Source organism: Manacus vitellinus, unplaced genomic scaffold (genome assembly GCF_001715985.3).
Source record: "Manacus vitellinus isolate BGI_N305 unplaced genomic scaffold, ASM171598v3 scaffold_6_pilon, whole genome shotgun sequence".
NCBI classification, from domain to species: domain Eukaryota; kingdom Metazoa; phylum Chordata; class Aves; order Passeriformes; family Pipridae; genus Manacus; species Manacus vitellinus.
Window position 1 is genome coordinate 2492725 of NW_021940750.1, and position 18738 is coordinate 2511462.

The 18738-nt window shown below is 34.3% G+C and overlaps 1 protein-coding gene across 2 annotated transcripts in view; it reads right to left on the reverse strand.

Annotated features, from left to right (window-relative positions):
- The window catches only part of FUT8 (fucosyltransferase 8), an 84336-nt gene that overhangs the window by 42541 nt on the left and 23057 nt on the right, over positions 1 to 18738 (reverse strand). Inside the window, exons 3-4 of one of the 2 annotated variants that reach the window (XM_029964270.1) lie at positions 15457 to 15551; positions 5725 to 6150 (exon numbers count right to left, since the gene is read on the reverse strand). In XM_029964270.1, the coding sequence (XP_029820130.1) occupies positions 5725 to 5927 (203 nt within the window). In that variant the 5' untranslated portion in view covers positions 5928 to 6150; positions 15457 to 15551. Of the gene's footprint in view, positions 1 to 5724; positions 6151 to 8563; positions 8651 to 15456; positions 15552 to 18738 lie in introns of those variants that run through there. The other variant, XM_008919750.4, reaches the window with a different exon arrangement.

Genomic DNA, 18738 nt, shown 5'->3' on the forward strand with positions numbered 1-18738 from the left:
GACAGGGATGAAGCTTAGGACAGGGATGAAGGCATACACAGTTTCACAGTTTCCATCTAAGAAAACAGGACATTACAAAAGCTGACATTTTAAGCCCTCCTCCTCCTAAAAGCCTTATATCACCTATATGCAACAGAGACAGTCTTTAGCTTTCATAATGTAATCCTAATAGTAAATAAAAATTTTAGGTAAAACTACATTACAAGCTGTGTTACAGGCAAATGATGAAAAAACTTAATTTAATACTTTGATTTGATTCTTACTCTCTTATGGACTTTCTCTTAAATAGCTACAAAAATTGTACTAAAGATTTCCCTTTTTGCTGCGAGACCTACTATGTCTGTATTAAGTGTTCTTGAAGGGGCTCATTCAGTTCTACTGGATATAGAATAGTAAAACAACAATCTCTAAAAGCCTCTGTTTTATTACTATTTGCACTAATGAAATCTAGACTGCTTCTAAAATCAACCCAGCTTTGCTCACACAATATTGTTTATGATCATACAAGGACTACGGTAACCTCCAAATCTCATTATACCACAATATTCATGCACGTAATTTAAAAAACTCAGACAATACAAAACACTTTTCATTCCATTTATCTTCTGCATCACTAATATACATCTGTGCCTCTTTACAGCCCACAAGTAAGGTTTTTACAAAGCATCTTATCGGCAGAAGAAAAACTACAGTATGTTCTCATGTAAGGCTTTTTAAATGCACCATAAAAACTAAGTGGTGTCTGAAGTCATTACAAGTAATCAGGAGTGCACCACAAAAGTGTACTCAGTTCCTAAAGGATTTTTTTTTATATTTCAGGCACTTTTCAAAAAGATGTGAGTGTTCCAACTTGCACTATTGAAAAGGTACATATTAGAAAATAAGTATCTCAAAATACACTCCCCAAAAATCCGTACAAAAATATGAACTATTCTTAACCAATACTAGTAATAAATTAGAAATAATTTTTTAAAAATCATAAAATCAAGAGAACATGATGTATTTTGTGAAATCAAACACAAAAATGGTTGGGGTGGGAGGGAAACACAAACCAAAATAACCCAAAAAAATACTTCTCCCTGTCCTAAAATTCTACTCCTCATGCATCCTGTGTGAAAAGAAGAAACCAGGGGAAAAAATTAAAAAATCAGACATGATTTAAGTATCATAGAGCAAAAAAGGGTTAATATTTTTTAAAATTTTCTTGCATATATGAAATTTTTTAACTTTTGAATGTTTAGTTTTGCATGCACATAAGGTGTGTTTCATAAGGCACATTTTTGGTTTTCTTTTTTTGCTGTTGTTGTCTTTGGGGAGCTGCTACATAAATTGGCAGTAAAAGAGGATTCAAATCTCGGGGTGGAAAGATCACTTCTTGTCGTTGTATGTTGGCATTCATAGATGGTTGAATGAAAATAAGCATAGCCCAGCTCCTGTTTTCAGCCATCCTAGAGGACTGACACTTTTATCAGAAGGATGTCAGAGAAGTCACAGGAACCCATAATAATGGGAAATTCCAAGCAACTGAAAGGTATTGTATTTACACACAGTTTACCATATAAATAACATCCCAATGTAATTAAAGATGAAATAGCAATTTCTTCTAACTTCAAAATGGAAATGAAAAAACAACTTATGCTTTCATTAAACTACTAATTCTTGTAACCATACCTGCCTTCTATCCCTTCCTCCCTATCCTAACTAGCTATTATTATTGGCACAGCTAGATATTATAATAATTTTCTACCATTCACGAAACTTCTTTTCCCACTAAGATAAACTCTGTTAACTTGGAGCTTTTTATCATCCAAAAGTTTTATCTAATAGTGTCAAAACTAGTGTAGTTACTCAGATGTTTGTTTATTGTTACAATTTTACAGGTAGGCACTCTCATCTTGTTTAAACTCCTCCACAAGTAACATTAAGTTAGATTCTTAATTGAAATACACTTCATTTCATGCACCGGCATGTTGGATACCATAATATATTGTATATTTTAACCACAAAGGGTGTGCTGCTTTGTTCTCTAGATGTAAAATCTTAGTGGAGCAGGGCAGCAAAAGCAAGATTTTACCTCAGTATAACAAAATCCAACTTTGCAAGAGGGTTTACCTTTATGAGTTACCCTGGTGTAGAGACTCAACTACTCAGAGTTCACAGCCAGTATTAGTAAATAGAGTTTTCAGTACAAAACCAAAAATTCTGGCAATTAAATCATATTCAAGTAATAGTTCCAGCCTTTCTGTTTCTGATCAGTAAAGCCTAAATCAAACTATGTCTTCACTGGAGGATGTAAACCAGAGCAAAAGTAATCTTTTCTGTCTAATTCAATTTCTGAAGTTAATTGGTGTTTTGTTTCTATAATGTATGCTCATAGGAGCAGTGACCTTTTCCAGGACCCAGATACTGAATCCATGGACTGCTGGTTAATGCCCCATTTTAAACAGACATAAAACTGCTATAAAACGGTAAGTCGGATAATTTTAAAGCCAATAGCTATTTTCAACACAACTTGTTCTATCTGGCAAACGAAGAAATGAGACAATGAAATTCTGTATCACATTTGTGATTTAATACTTTAATAATGGAGGTTGACCAGAATATTTCTCAAACCTATTTGTGACATTTTTATGAAAACAATATAATGAATTTGGCACAATAAAAATAATGAATTTGGCTCTATATTGTCATAGATCACTTCCCTCAAAGTCTACTACTTCATCAACCTCAGATTACTTCCAGCAAAAAAATAGGTCTGATAATCTTCCAGTTTATACTGGCTCATTCCTGGAGAGCCCTAACTACTGAAGCTGGAAATGTGTGGCTGTTCAAACTGGTATTTAAAATCATTTAGGCTTTCTCATGCAAGAATTTCAGATTCACCTGGGGTTATATACAATCACTTTGAGCAAAGGTCTCAAATATTTTTAAACAACATATTCACAAAAAGAAGCTGAACAAAGTCCTGTTAACACAGTTTTGGATCACCTAATCTAATTCTAGAAACTTGAAGCAACTAACTGAAGCATAGAGAAGGAATGCTGAAATGTTTTATTCTAACATGGTTAGATCAGAAATAAATTAATGTTTCTATTTTTAGAAATCATTATCAACAGTATAATCTATTATATAAAACTTGCCCACCAAAAACACAACATTTATTTGAATATAGATAAAGTTAGGGAACTATAGAAAGGTATCTAGGAAAACCATCCCTGCCTAAAGTATAGTTTAGCCTCTATTTAACATCTCCTTTCTCTACTGTGTCCGTCTTGAGAGGAAAAGAGCACCCTGTCATCTGTAAAATCATATACTCTCTTCTAGTCACTGTGTAACTTGAACGGGTTATATTTCAATGACTGTGCAATACAACACATTATCATTTATTCAAGCCAGACAAACATGGGGGGCTGAAAGCCTGGAGGGTAGTAATCTTCACATTCAAAGCCAAATATTATCCCCTCTGAAGCAAGAAACCCTAAGGTTCACTATTACTGTCTAATAGTTAAGAAAGCTAAAGACTGCATTTATTCAAATACAGGATCTTGCTTAAATTTCATCATATCAGCATACTCTACATTACACCATTTTGTCAAAAAAATATATTACAGGCTTTGCCAATGCTGTTGTTATCATTTATTAATAAATTGATCATAGAAAACTACAGCCCACTCAGCCACCTATGGTCACATTACTCAAGGTGAAGATTATCTGTTCTTACTGTAGAGAGCTGTCATTGTTGGGACGGACTACGACATATAATATTCAGCAAGAAAGTTTATTGGAAAAGAAAAATGAAGCAGCAGCAGCCACAAGCTGCAATTTACAGCCTCTTAAATACAGCTCTTTTGGTACACATATACCACACAGACAGGTCAGCTTACATACACAAACTACAATTCTCACAGCTAATAGGTAGATTTTAGCTGGACTTTCTCAGTCCTACTTTCTCACAACATTTCTGTGCACCTGTCCCTATTTTCCTTTGATGTTTATATTTTTCTCAGTCACTCTGTTCAAAACAAGTCCTTGTTCGCATGAGACAGTGTTCCCTGTTCCCCCGGGACAGCTCTTCTCCTGCTGCTCCTCTGCTCTCTCAGGATGCATCAGTATGTTGTCAGGACCAGGGTCTCCATTCTCAGCCAGTTTCTTGTTCCATACCAGGGGTCCCGGCCCAGTCGAGATTCCCCACGGAGAGCACTTGGGTAAGCAGCATTTCTCCACCTCTGGGGAGCAGCACATGAATGCTGAGGTATTTCTTCAGTGATGACATGTTCAAAACTAAGACATCTTCCTATGCTAAGAAGCCTCATCAGCGCCCAGCCACATCTACAGTGCATTCCAGAAACCAGGAACAGAGTGCAATGAGAAAACATTTCTGCAAGGCAGGGAAGCCTACCCAGCCTACCAGATCAAATAGCCCTGGCTATTCATGAAAGAGAGAATGCACCAGAAGAAACATCAGGACAGGGTTAAGAGGAAAGGTATTCAATTCACTGCTACAGTCCATATGTGTGATTTCATTAAATGAACGTCAGAAACAAACTGATTTAAAGATAAGGTAACAGAAACAGGATTAGAACCCTACAACACCCTAGTAAAGAAAATACATTTGTGCAATTCTATAATTTTTCCTGTGAAATATGAAGCAAAACATCAAGGCAGAAGATCCAAAATGTCATCTGCTGCTAGAGAGTATTAAAAGGCAAGTCCAAAATCAGTCTCTGCCTGCCAAGCAAGAAGCAACCAAGGGACATGATGAAGACTCAACTTTCAGTGCCCCTTGCTCTCCATGTACTATGCAGGTGATCCTGGCCACACCAGTGCTACACACATCTGGTGCTTGTGAGTACATAGTTGTAAAAGAGACAGTAAGTGAATTCAGCTCATTTATAGATTTTTAAAATAAACATTACCCTCCCATTCTGAAAAATCTTGTACTGAGCTTTACTCTTCTCTACCTTCCTACCTTCTCTACCTGCTCTTGTCCCCATGATCCACCAGGATTTTTACACTGCACATGATGTCCACAAACTTAGGTCCAATCTGCCTAAGCAGCTTTCCCTTTCAAGTTCTTAAGAAAGGAGATATCATAAGTCTATGTTAAAATCTGTCTGTCTGAAAAGGTGAAAGAAAACACTGTAAATTGTAAATGTACCCATCTACAATCTAATAAATAATTATAAAAAGTGAGATGATCCTACTACTTTACAAGTATTTCTACAAGTTTAGCAGCAAGGAAGAAAAGATAAAAAAATTCATATAATGCACCAATCTATTGCAGCTCATCTTCAGTTTATCTTCAACAAGTTGTACAAATGTTTTCAGTATTTTTAAAATTAGCTCTTCCAGATACTGCATGCAGAGTGTAAAGAACTAGTTGTTCTAAGTTGTACAAAGATCATAATAATTGCATTTCTTTGAAGTTGGCATTGAGAGGTGAATCACCTATAGAACCTGTTATTGTAACAGTAGTACTTGCACACCATTAAATAATGACTGTTAAATAATAACTACATTAGACCAGAACTAAATGTACATTATTCGTTTAAAGGCTTTGCAATATATTTTCAGCTACTATAGCACAGATTAAAACACTCATCTATACTTCTAAATGTTAAATATGATTTTACAAAAAATCCCACATACAACCCTTACAATTTAATTTCTGATATTTCATTTTTAACCATTTTCTGAACAGTTTTAATTACTTTTAGATCCTACCTGAGAGATTCTGCCATGCGCCTTAAGTCTTCATTTTGCTGCTTTAACCGTTCAAGTTTAGCGAGGATCTTGGATAACTCACGACTAGAGTGATCTGGGTGCTCACTGTCTCGTACCAGGTGTCCACCAATATAAAAGAGTAAAGTTCCCCAAGCAAAGAGGATAAGCATAATCCAACGCCAGGAACCAGTCCATGGCCGCATTTTCAGAAGTTCAATTCACTCCAGAACTGCTTCTGCTCACAAAATAACAAACATTTTAAGTCCTTAGCTTGTACAAAGGTGGACAATTTCAATTCCTCTGCTTCACCACATTGTACCAGAGAAAAATTATTTTCAGTGTTTATCTTACTGCAACTCCTTAAAGAAGATTCTTATAAGGCTGTACATAGAAATCATTAATATTGCATCATTCTTCATTTATATTCTGTGGGAAAAAAATAAAAAAATCTGAAATTATAATTCTGATATGTAAAAATATATTGGATTGCAATTAAGCTAAACGTACTGTCATTAACATTCAGGAATGATAATAGACAATGTTACTACTTTCTGTCACAGAGACAAAGAAATAAGCTTTTAACCTTCTACAGAACAGCTGAGTTCACGAATGAATGACAAAGAATATGCAATTAATCCCGGGTTTGAAATGCCCAGAAGAAACGCTGCTTTTTATAAGAGAAATATTTACTAATTTATGTGTCATTTTATACATTAAAATAGTTCAAAAATCATTCTGTGGTAAAGTCGACAGTCTCCTTTACTATCAACAAATAGCTTTTATTTAATTACAAATACATATTCACTTTTTTTACTTTTATTTACTTTCTTCTCCATTTTTACCATGACTTCCACTTTGTAACAAAGGAGTTATAGCCATTGTAACAACATATTCTGCTATTTGCAAGTATTTGAAAACCAGGCATGGCTTTAGAAACCTAAGTTTTAGAAACACTTCTCTACTGTTTTAAAACTATCAAACCCATTTTGATAAGTTATTATTAAACTATAAAAATGCAAAAAAATTATCAAAAGGTAATATCATCTCTCATACAAAAACACTGCAGCATTTTAAAAAACGAAAAATCACCTCAACTCGTTTTCTACTTGGCAAAACATCATTTAATGAGTGTAAGAATCTCCTCAGTCTATCTAGAACAGATTTTAACTGACAGCATGTCTAAAATCTTCTTAAGTACTTCTCCCTTCACTTCCTTTCTCAGTAATGTAAAATTCAGACCTTTTTTAAAAGGTATATATATATGTCATTCATATTCAATTTCCAAAATAACCCATATTTTGAAGTCTCAGGTCTATAAATCCACAGTATTTCCTTTGAGTGCTATCCACACCTACCTTCTCTCAGACTACTCTTTTCTGTTTAATCCTTCTTTAACCTTGGCTTCTTTTTAATTTCATTTAGTTATCCTGTTCCAACTCATTTCAAGTTTAGAGAAAAGTCTTCCCAAACTGCAGTAACTTCCAAACTGACCCACTTATGGAGATATGCCTGGAGTATGCATTTCCAGGAGTATGCATTTCCAGATACAATAACGTTAACATAGTATTGAAAATGCTCACAAATTTCTCTAGTTATCTTTTAGAAGGGGGGTTGTTTGTATATGCTTGAAAGAGGCAAAAAAAATTCACTTATGACTTATAAGACAGTACACAAGACCAACTATTTGAATTGAAAGTTGAAAATGAAATGGAAAATATTTGTAGTACCTCTCAGGTTTTTCCACCTAATGTACCTGTGACAAGGGGAGTTATAAGCAGATCAGTTTTCTTTGAAAGTAATGTCAGAAGCCCACTTTAAGGGCACGTCATTTTCTAAAGATCTCTAAGAAAGCTGTGTATAGCTTTTGCTTTAGCTTGGCAAAAGCATGGGACTGCCTTCAGGAAAACAGTGGTTTTTCCAATAATCTTCATGGATCATTGCATAAGTAAATGGAACCCACATTGCATGTAACAGAATAAGCCATTCCCAACCCACAGCGGATTGTGGGTATAAGCCAAGCAAGCCTAGTTACTTGCCAGAATGATAAATATAAAACTCTGATGGATTGACATTTCAGGTTTAAGTGAGAAAGTGCATTCTTATATCTATACTAACAATCAACCAGAAAATGTCTGACTGTGGTTGCAACACGGTAAGTGAAATCACAAAGTCTATGACAGCAGTGGAAAGAAAAAAATAATAGGAGATTTTAAATATTCCTCTATTGATTGGGTAAATATTATACTGGGAATTGTGATAGAGACTAAACAGATGCTACAGACACCATAAAGTTACTGCTTAAGAGAAAAACTACTGTTAAAAATTCTTGACTTAATCATAAGCAGTTTGCGGAACTTTGATCAGAAAGTTTCTGCTGGAGGACCACTTTATAACAGTCTGCATAATATACTCAGATACGACTGCCTCCTAGGAGAAACAAAGTAAAAACTGCACTACAGCTGTGATTAAATTCAAGAAAGGGAACTGTTTTAAAAGAGAAATGGACTTCACACCACGGGGAAAGATACCATGTTTCTAATTAAAACAAGAAGTAAAGGTGCCTGATATAATTAGCAAAGAAAGTATCCTAATAAAAAGTTATAAGCATGGTCAAGTGACTAGGTAGATAAGACTAAATTCTGGTATATAAACCACATAAAAATTAATACTAAACCTTTTATCCAAAGTAGATAGCTTACTAGAGACTCCAGGGTCCACAAATGATGAGAGTATATAAGAACTGTTTATAGAGTACTTTGCAAGGAAAATATTGATTTTCTTTTTTTTTTAATCTGTTTTTTATAAAACATGAGCTTAAGTAGGCTCACATATCAGGTACCTTCTTTACCAGAGGAAGTGTTGGTCTGTCTCAAACAACAGTGCTAGTAGATCAGACTATCAAACAAATCCACAAAATTAACATAACAAGTCATCAGGAAGAGATGGTACTCTTCCAGCAGTTCTAAAGACGTTAAAGAATGCAGTAGTTTAATTATTAACAGTAGTGTGTAACATCTTACTTATAATCACCATGCAGCAAAGCAATGGAAAATTAAAAGACTAAACTGAATTATTTGTAAGGGCTACAGGAGGAATTCCTGCAGCTACAGGGCAGAAAAAAATTATATTCATGTCAGGCAAACTGGCAGAAATTATTGTAAGGTGAAATAAATCTGCAGACATTAGGATGCATGCAATCAAAATAAAAAAGTACTAAATGGCTTTTAAAAAGAAATTGTGCCTCATAACTTTATTGAAGGTCTTTTGAAGGCATAAACAAACACATCGGCAAGAGAGAACCAATCCCAATTGTTGATCTAGTCAATATGGATTTTCAAATGACATTCAACAAGGTCCCCAAAATGTTTCAAAAAACCTAAGCTGCATGGAAGAAGAAAGTTCATCATGAGTTAAAAGAGATGAAACATACAGTAAGACTATGTTTAAGTTGAAAGAATGATCAGGGACCTCTCTGGACCCATGGTAGAGTTCATACAGTTTGATATATTCATAAATCATTTGGAAAGCAAAGCAAAATAAGAGGTAAAAAATCTGATAGCAATGATCATAAGGTCATCAAGATGTTGTTTAATGAAGAAAAAAAATTAGAAAAAATCAATTAATCAGTGTGTAGAGTTGTGTATAGATGAACTTTGAAGGCTATCGGCAATGGACTTAGCTGTGATTGGTAGTTCCATAAAACACCAATTCATCATTGGGCTAAATGCAACCAAGTCCTCACAGGTTTTATCTGATTTCTATCAATCTCTGCTGATGTCATTGATCTTTTTATAAGTTAGGTCATGGTTAAATATAAAATAAAGATGCCAAACTAGCTGAATAAATAGGAAGAACATTCTGAACTAACATTAAACAGTCAGCCTGTACATCAAATGTGGTGTATCTAATTATACATGAGTTCTAACAAATCTCAACAACTGACTTTGTACTGTAATGTGGCTTTCACATTATTTCTTCTATTTCATACTGCTCTGGGAATGCAAAATGTCAAAGTATTTGACATTCCAGGGATGAGGCATCCAGTAACCCTGGATGCCCCATCCCTGGAAGAGTTCAAAGCCGAGTTGGATGCAACTTTGAGCAGCCTGATCTAGCGAGTGGCAACCCTGCCTGTGGTAAGAGGGTTGGAACAACATGATCTTTAAGGTCCCTTCCAGCCCAAACCATTCTATGATTCTGCCATTCATTACTTCAGTCCATAAATCAAATTATACTACACAAAAGACTAGCAGAAATAAAAATTGAAATAGGGAAACAAGAAGGAAAAATTATCACATTTATATAACTCTTCAATTTATAGCTTGTGTCAGATTTCTGAAAGATCTCCACATGTAGACATATACCACAGATATCTGCCTGACAGAAAGTCAAGATGTTATGTCAATATTTACACTTGCCTAATTTTCTACAGCTGCTTTTGAGTTTTCATACTATAAACTAAGCTCAGGACTGCCAAGACCGAACACATGAGCCTCAAGTTAGAAAAAATCGTAGCAGCAGCCAACAAATGCAGTAATTCAAACCTGACATGAATCATACCAAACATGGTCATGAACATCATCTGACTCTGAGCATCTAAATAAGAACCCACCAAACCTAAAAGATGTAGGAGGAGAGCAGTACCAATCAATATATTTTATTAAGTGGATGACAGAATAATATTTAAATAGCAATGATTAGTGTTATTATAAATTTATGTTATTATATAGTGACGAATCCTTATTCTAAGAATACTATGTTACTTTTATTTTACCAGAGGAAGCCATGTATTTTAATTTATTAGTTATCCCCTGAGATTTACCATAAGTTCTTGTCTTACATTTGATTGGATTTACCCATACCCTTGCATTTTCCAGTGCATAAGCACGTCAAAACATAGTATATTGACAATTAGCTAATTTACATTTTCTTCCCTGCAATTTCAGATTATTTTCCCTTCTAGGGGATCTTGAGAATAGCTGACTACATTTGTATAATGTCACTTTCTAAAATAATGTAATAAAGTATCTCCTTTATCTCTTTCAAAAGGCTTACACTGGATATACAGACTGAAAAAGAATGTATTCCTCTATTCCCCCCAACAGCTCTAGAGCAATCTTTCATGTTAATTTTCTTTTAAAATTTAGCACCATACCCAGTTAAGAGGGTTTCAATCTGATCTCTCAGGGAAATCATCTCTCATTTATAAGAGCCCAGCTACCATCTGAATTTATTGTCAAATACATAGCCCAGAAAATGTGGTTAGTGTCACAAATTTATCTAGACTCCATTAAGAGAAGACAGAATATTTACATAAAAATAAGGATCTGCTTCAAGTCTTAATTGGTAAATCAAATTGTGCGTACTATACACATAAGCCAGAATTGATTGTAAGAACATGAAAATGTTTTGTTACCAAATTATCAGGGAAAATTTGGTTAAAAACATTGCTTCAATGCAAGTGTTTACAAAATGACTAAAGGAAACCGTAAAGAGAACATTAACTTCATTAAAATTATAACTAAAAAGAGACTGAAGTGTAGCACCAATACCTTAATGAGAAATGTCAAAGTTATTTTGCCATGGAATAAATGATTTATCAATAAAAAATAAATACATACTACCTTTCCACATCTTTCTTCCATAAAGCCTTCTATTTATTTTAAAGCTTTAAAAGGTACTTACGAATTAGAAACTCGAATAGCCCAATACTTAATTTCAAACAGAAGGACATATCCCATGACTTAAATAAGGTCCTTATTAACTTACTATTCCAAACATGCTTTCAGTAACAAATTCAGTGATGCAGTTGAGATCTTCTCTTTTTGTATGCTCTTTCTGTCTGCTTGCTCTTCAGAATTATGGCCCCAGAATAGCAGTACAATTTTTCTCAGTAATGTACAGTTTCAAGTTATTTTAGATTAAATTGAAAACGAACTAAGCAAGTCTCCTTCTGGTTCAAATACCTACTGACCTAAATTCAATCAAAAAAGCATACCTTATGTAAGTTGAAAAGAAAAAAAATTACTCATTAAGTAATACTCACACCTCACTATAGCTAACATATACAGCTCTATATTTAATGGCATGTTCATCACCTACAATTGTATGATATATGAAACTCCACTTAAGAGCTATCACAATGACTTATCACTAAATTTGAAACACTCGAAAAGCATGTTACACTGTACATACAACTTAGATTGAACCTTCCCAACCTTGTTAGTTTCACTTAAAAGTAAATTTAAGTAAGTAAAGTTAGTATTTATAAGATTCCACTCATAAAAATTATCTTCTTAGGAGAGCATGCTACCGTACTTAGAGCCTGTTGTGCTCTAACAATAATGAAAACTAAAACAACTTTCCAATTCCATATAATGATGATGTGATGGCACAATCTCTGATAAAGGATTAGAACCTAACGAAATAATCCTTTTACGATATTAAAATAAAACTAAGGATCAAAGGACAAAAGTAACAGGTAACAAGTCTCTGTAACATTTGATAAAAATAAGCAAACATTACAAATATTATTCATGGTGTACGCAATGCATCCTTTATGAAGACTTAAGAGAGTATTTGAAGCAGAATTCTATATGTTACAGAAGGTGTTGCTGGTGTCTCATATGAAATAAATACTTGCTTTTCTCTCTCGGACCTACCTCCTGTAATATATCCTAGAACACGATTTGTCTTCCCTGGCCACATTACTCTGGCAGTCAGGAACCATTTTACAAGGACATAATACCACCAAATCTTTTTGCATCTGTCTCTCTTCAAATTTATAAGGTCCTATCTTATACACAGAAATTCTTCATCCTTTTGTGTTATCACATTTTATCCCATTCTACCACTCCAGCATCCCAAATAAAAAATTATTGTACATTTTTCTGACCCCCACTAGAACACTCTTCTACTTTGTGACCTAAACTTCATTATAACCTATTACATTTTTGTGACATTGTCACTACTGAAAACACTCAAAATGAATAACACAAGTAATCCACCGCACTAATAGGGTGTCTCCTCCAGGCTAATACTCTTCCTTTTAGCACAAGTCCCTGTCACTTCATCCCTTTAGCTACTTCTTTTTCCAATGAATGATTTCACTTTTCATCTACCTTTTCTCTCACTCAATACTCAAAACTTTCTATGTGCCAAGAAATGCTGAAAGGGGGTCTACATACACAGTTTCTCCCAAACTACGTTTCATTAGGAAATTTACCTCATTGAAACAGTAAGCAAACCCAGAATAATACAGAGAAAAAAATCTTTGACAACAGATCTGTGTTGCATTTATCTAATTTTCCATTTTTATCTACCTTTACTTTGTTAATTCTCATTTCTTCAAAATTTGTCTTCGTGCTTTGCAGACTACTGTGATCAAATCAGGACTGGTAATTATTTCTAATTCTAGCATTCATATACATCAATCCCAAGAGACTTTATCCTACTTAGTTCCAAACATTTTTAGACTATTGACTGGAAACAAGTTGGAAAGTATTTCATTCATCTATAACTTTTTAATTACCTTTATTAACATACAAATTGTATCTATTATTTTCTTCAACTGGAGAACAGAAAATCATTCACAGAGCATGTATTAATATTCTGTGTTCTAAAAATACCCAAAATGAAGTTCCTTTAGTTTCCTATTCAAACTCACTGTTGCAGGTATATTTTTTCTACCCATAAAAACTATCCATTTCCTCTTTTTTTCTGGAACAAGGACATAAAATTTGTAGCATTACATATGTATAATTGGTGTATAAAATTACTTCTTTTTTTCTTCTTAACTTCTATTCACATGTACAGGACATAAGTAAATATAATCATGAAACTTGCTTAGTATTTACTCCTACACCCACAACTTCCTCTTTACTACTGTTTCTGTAAAGCCTAATTTGATATCTGTACGGATTGCTCTGAGCAATTTGAGTGATTTTCTCTTCATATGCTCCCTTATAATTTTACATAAATAAATATGGCCTGCTCATCTGACACAATCTGCAGATTATTATCAAATTAACATTTTGTTAATGGAATTCACCACCCTTTTCAATTTCATTGCAAGTGGAGACTTATTCAATACTGAAGTCTTCAAAGACTACAATTTTGGATCTTCATCACAGAAAACTCCCTGGCAGGAAGAGATGGTACTGAGGGACTTCCTTAACTATGTGAAAGCTACAGGCCCACTAATTTAATTTGGTTAGAAAACAAATCATAACCAACAAGAACAACCTTTGAAGAAAGATGCAGTGTGATTTATCCTTCCTGAAATTTGGCTGGAGAGGTTCTGTCACTGAGTGTGGAAGCTTGATGACTTTTCCGACTTACAGAGATTATGAAGGAAGTAAATTACTACAAGTTGAGCAACTAAAAAGCTAGAGTATAAAAGCAAGATTAACAGCTTGAGAAGAGTCATCTTAAGATTCATTTAGAAGCATTAGCAGAATACATATTATAATACAGAAAAAACATTCAAAGTAGAAGAATGTAGGGGAAGATTCTGGTATTATTTTGGATTAATTGCCAAATTTCTTCTTCTTTTAGGAAGCCAGTATTTACTGATGCAACCAAAATAAAGTCAACAGGATGAACACATGTAGAATATAAACAGAGATCTTATTAACAGTTTCAGAGTTGCTGTATTTGTAACCCAAGTAGCAGCAATAAATTCCCTAAAATGACTGATGACTAGTGAAGACATGACAGAAATCACCAAACCAAGGTCACTACTGCTTTTTTCAAGTTTTTAAGAAGGTGTGTAGCAGACAAACTGAAGAGAGAATAGTAAATGTAATTTCCCTTACAAGTCTAAGTTCAATCAGAACCATGTAGGAAAGTAATTAAGGAATGTACGCACTTATTTTCTATAGGTCTCCTCCTCTATCAGTGATCCCTAACTACCACAAATAGCTGAGTTTTTATCCAGAATAATAATCTTGGTAGCATTAGTGAACAAGGTCTTAACTCTTTCATCTTAAAAGAATTTCTAATATTATTTTGTATTTTATTATATTCCTTTACATTATCTTGTTATGTTCAAATTGGTAAATATTACTCAGGTCTTCTCTTCATCCAACTGCATCTAGTTACATGTATTTTTCACTTTGGTACTGAATCTCCTCATGCTTCTCTCATTTACACTCAACAGACACCAATAAATATATACTCCTGGCTTTATATCATATCTTTATAACCTTAGTTCTTTGCACACTTCTGTAGGCTCCCTACAAGGTTCTAGCTGACAATGCCACAAACAAAATCATTTTGGGATATTTAAGGTTCTTCACTAAATTACTCATTATCTGGCTTCTTTAAGAATTTAATAACACTGACAAGGACATATTCTTAAATATTTCTACTGTCCTGCACTGACAACAAGTACTAAATTCTTTGTATTTAGTACATCACATGGTCATACTGGTACAAGTCCAGTAAACAGTTAGTGAAGTCTCCATCCCTGGAGGCTGGGCAAAGACCTGAGCAACCCACTCAAATTGATCCTACTTGATCAGTGGCGTTGGACTAGAAGATCTCCAGAGATACTTTCCAAAGTCAGCTATAAAGTGATTCCATGAAATAAAGGCACTTTTATAGATATTGATGTGAAAAAAATGTTCTAAAATGCACAGCATGCAAATGGTACAACATACTTTATCTTTCACATAAATAGCAGTAATTTTTTTAAAATCATAACCTTGTAACATATGAAGAACAGCTTACCCTCTCCACAAGAGCAGGAAATAAACACAACTGCATCATGGAGGTTGGAGGTTAACATGCAATTCCACTATTCCAGCAGTCAGTGAAATTAGTAACTGAAGGAAAAAAAGAAAGTCCTTTTAATTTCACATTCAAACAAAAGTATTTCACATTCTAAAAAAAATCTTCCTTTTGATTTACTCTTGTATCATAACAGCGAGAAAGAATCTAATGTTTAATTTTAAAGTATCATATTTTCTGCTTGTTATTTAACTAATCATGGATTATCCACAAAGATAAATCATTCAATCAGAATATTTTTAACTACCATCTTGCATTGTATCTAGCTTAGATACAATGTGATCTAGTAATCAAAGAATTAAATCAAAGAATATTTTAGAGTCTGTACTGAATTAATGAGTGACTTGTACAAGTCAGTCTCACCAGGCCCCAATTTCCCTTGTTAATATTTGCCAACTTCAAACCGGTGCTTGAAGTTGATTCATTAATATTTACAGATACTATCAAATTTGCAGCTGAAAGATGTTATACATTTTGAACGCAAGATATAAATCTGCATAATCAATTAAAGCAATTCAGTCATTTAGCAGTTTTGTCAAATAATTGTTTCCCCATCTCCAAGCATTACTCCCTGTTCAAAATACTAATCTAACTTTCACATTGAAAAAAAATAAAAAACAAAAATTCAGGACAGAATGTTTATTTTTAACCTTAATTTTTATAAAATGAATACAAGTGTATTCATGTATATTCTTTCATATATGTTATCATTTATAAAAAATATAAATATGTTAAGGAAACCTTGTAAAGAAAATTAATTTTCTTGCAGTCAAAATATTAAAAGTCACTAGAATAATCATCTAATGTAACTGGAGAAAGTACAAATCTGGAGACTTGGAGAAAACAAAATACAGATAAATTGAATAGTTCTTTAAAAGTATCCCATAGGAGAAGAATACAACTCCCAAAGTTTCAAGAAAGTTCCTGCTATCTTGCAAAAAACCATAAGCTCTCTTCACAACTTCTTAACCCAAAAACACAAATTCTCTCTCAAAACAAAATTCTTCTTTACTCATTTTAGCATTTATTAGAGACAACACACATATTGCTCCAAGGCCTGCCTTTTGTGAAGTGTAGTAAGACCTTCAGAATCATAGAATGTTAAGTGGTTGGAATGGACCTTACAGATCATCTAGTCCCAACTCTCCTGCCAAGTGCAGGAACACCTCCCACTGCACCAGGTTGCTCAAGGCCTTATCCAACCTGGCTTTGAACACTGCCAGGGTTGGGGCATCCAAAACCACCCTGAGCAATCTGTTCCAGTGTCTAACCTCACTCACAGCAAAAAATTTCTTCCTAACACCTAACCTAAATTTCCCCTCTTTCAATTTGTATCCATTACTCCTTTCCCTATCACTACAGTTCCTGGTGAAGAGTCCTTCTCTGGCTTCCCGGTAGGCCCTCTTCAGGTACTGGAAGACTGTGATACAGTTTCCACGCAACCTTCTCTTCTCCAGGATGGACAGTCCCAACTTTCTCAGCCTGTCCTCATAAGGGAGGTGCTCCAGTCCTCTTATCAACTTTGTGGTCCTCCTCTGGACTTGCTCCAACAGTTCATGTCCTTCTTATGTTGGGGACACCACAACTGTAAACAGTACTCCAAGTGGAGTATCACAAGGGCAGAGTAGAGGGGGAGAATCACTTCCCTCGACCTGCTGGTCACGCTTCTTTTGATGTGTCCCAGGGTTCAGTTGGCTGTCCGGGCTGTGAGTACACACTGCCACCTCATGCTGAGCTTTTCATCAAATGTGCCCTCCATTCTTTCTGAGAGACAGCATTAGGGGGGCAGAAGGCATTCTGCTTGCTTGTTCCCAATCAATTTAATGCTTCTCTAAGATGATTATATCAGGTACAGCCTCCTAGAGAAAGAGAGACAACTCGCACTCCTTGGAGATACCATGACTATGCTCAGATCCAGAATTCAAGAAACTGTGCAGTATGACAATCAAGAAAATTCCATTACAGGAGCTTGCAACCCAATAAAGAAATTGCAGCAAGGAGCAGGGAACAGGCTGTTTGACCTTTGACATGATAGGAAAATCTTCCAGCAGATCAGAGGGCACTGCACAGTTCACAGCTTAAAGTCACTGAATTAACTGCAACCAACTAGAAGCAACAGCAGACTCACGACAGTGAAGGCAGGGAAAAATTTGGTAAAATAAAAAAATTTCCTTTTCTTCTTTCTTCCTTATTCACTGAGTTTGCAATACTTAAAATGTTAATTATCCTAACTGTTATTCTAATAAAACTTGGCATTTTTTCAAATAAAAAACATTTGGTTTCCTTTGAGGAGATAATTATAAGGAGAAAGCCTACGCTGAATCACATCAAAATTATTGCCAACTCAGGGTCCCATGCCCCTGTAGTTACTAAATTTATTTCTACTGAAAAAAACCAAAACCAACAACAACAAAACAAACAAACAAAAACTCAATGGAGTTAAGTATTATTACTAATCCTACTTCAACTATACAGCTCCTGCTCAGAGGTAAAAAACAATCAAACCCACCAATTTAGGTAGTTTTAGTATCACAGACCAAACATTCTCAAAATTATGCCATATGAACACCTAGAGGTTCAATTATCACAACAGTAGCAGTTCAGAGAAGTCTATACCCACAGCAATTGGGGTTTTTTAAGCTAAAGATACACACGGAACACTGACCTCAAAAGATTTTAACCGGAGTTAAGAACTAATTGGAAGTAATAACTTTTCTAAACTAGATAAAATAATTACATCGACAATTACAACAAATACAGTTTGAAAATACTAAGCACTCCTTTGTTTTAGATACAGTAACAAATACAAGTGCTCACGATTTTTGTAACATATTACATTTGAAAGCTTGAAAAAAGATACAGTAATTTCTAATTTTTTTTACAATTGATGCAATTTTGAACAAAAGAGAGAATTGTACCTTGAAAGAAAAAGAGCAGCTTATCTGTCAAATACATGCAAGATTGTCTGTCAAACAGATAAAAAGTAATTGGTGATTTTTCTTTCAGAAAGATAAAAGAGTCAATTGCAAAAACAATACACTCTTCCAAGGAAATTATACATATATATATATATGGACTTATTTTAATAAGCACTGGATAAAGCAGTCTTCAGTTTTAACTATAAAGATAATACATTAACCAGAAACACAGCAAAGTGAGAAGTTATCTTTTGTCTTATCCAAACGAACAAAATGTCTTTGTAAGATAAAAATTGTCTTGGAA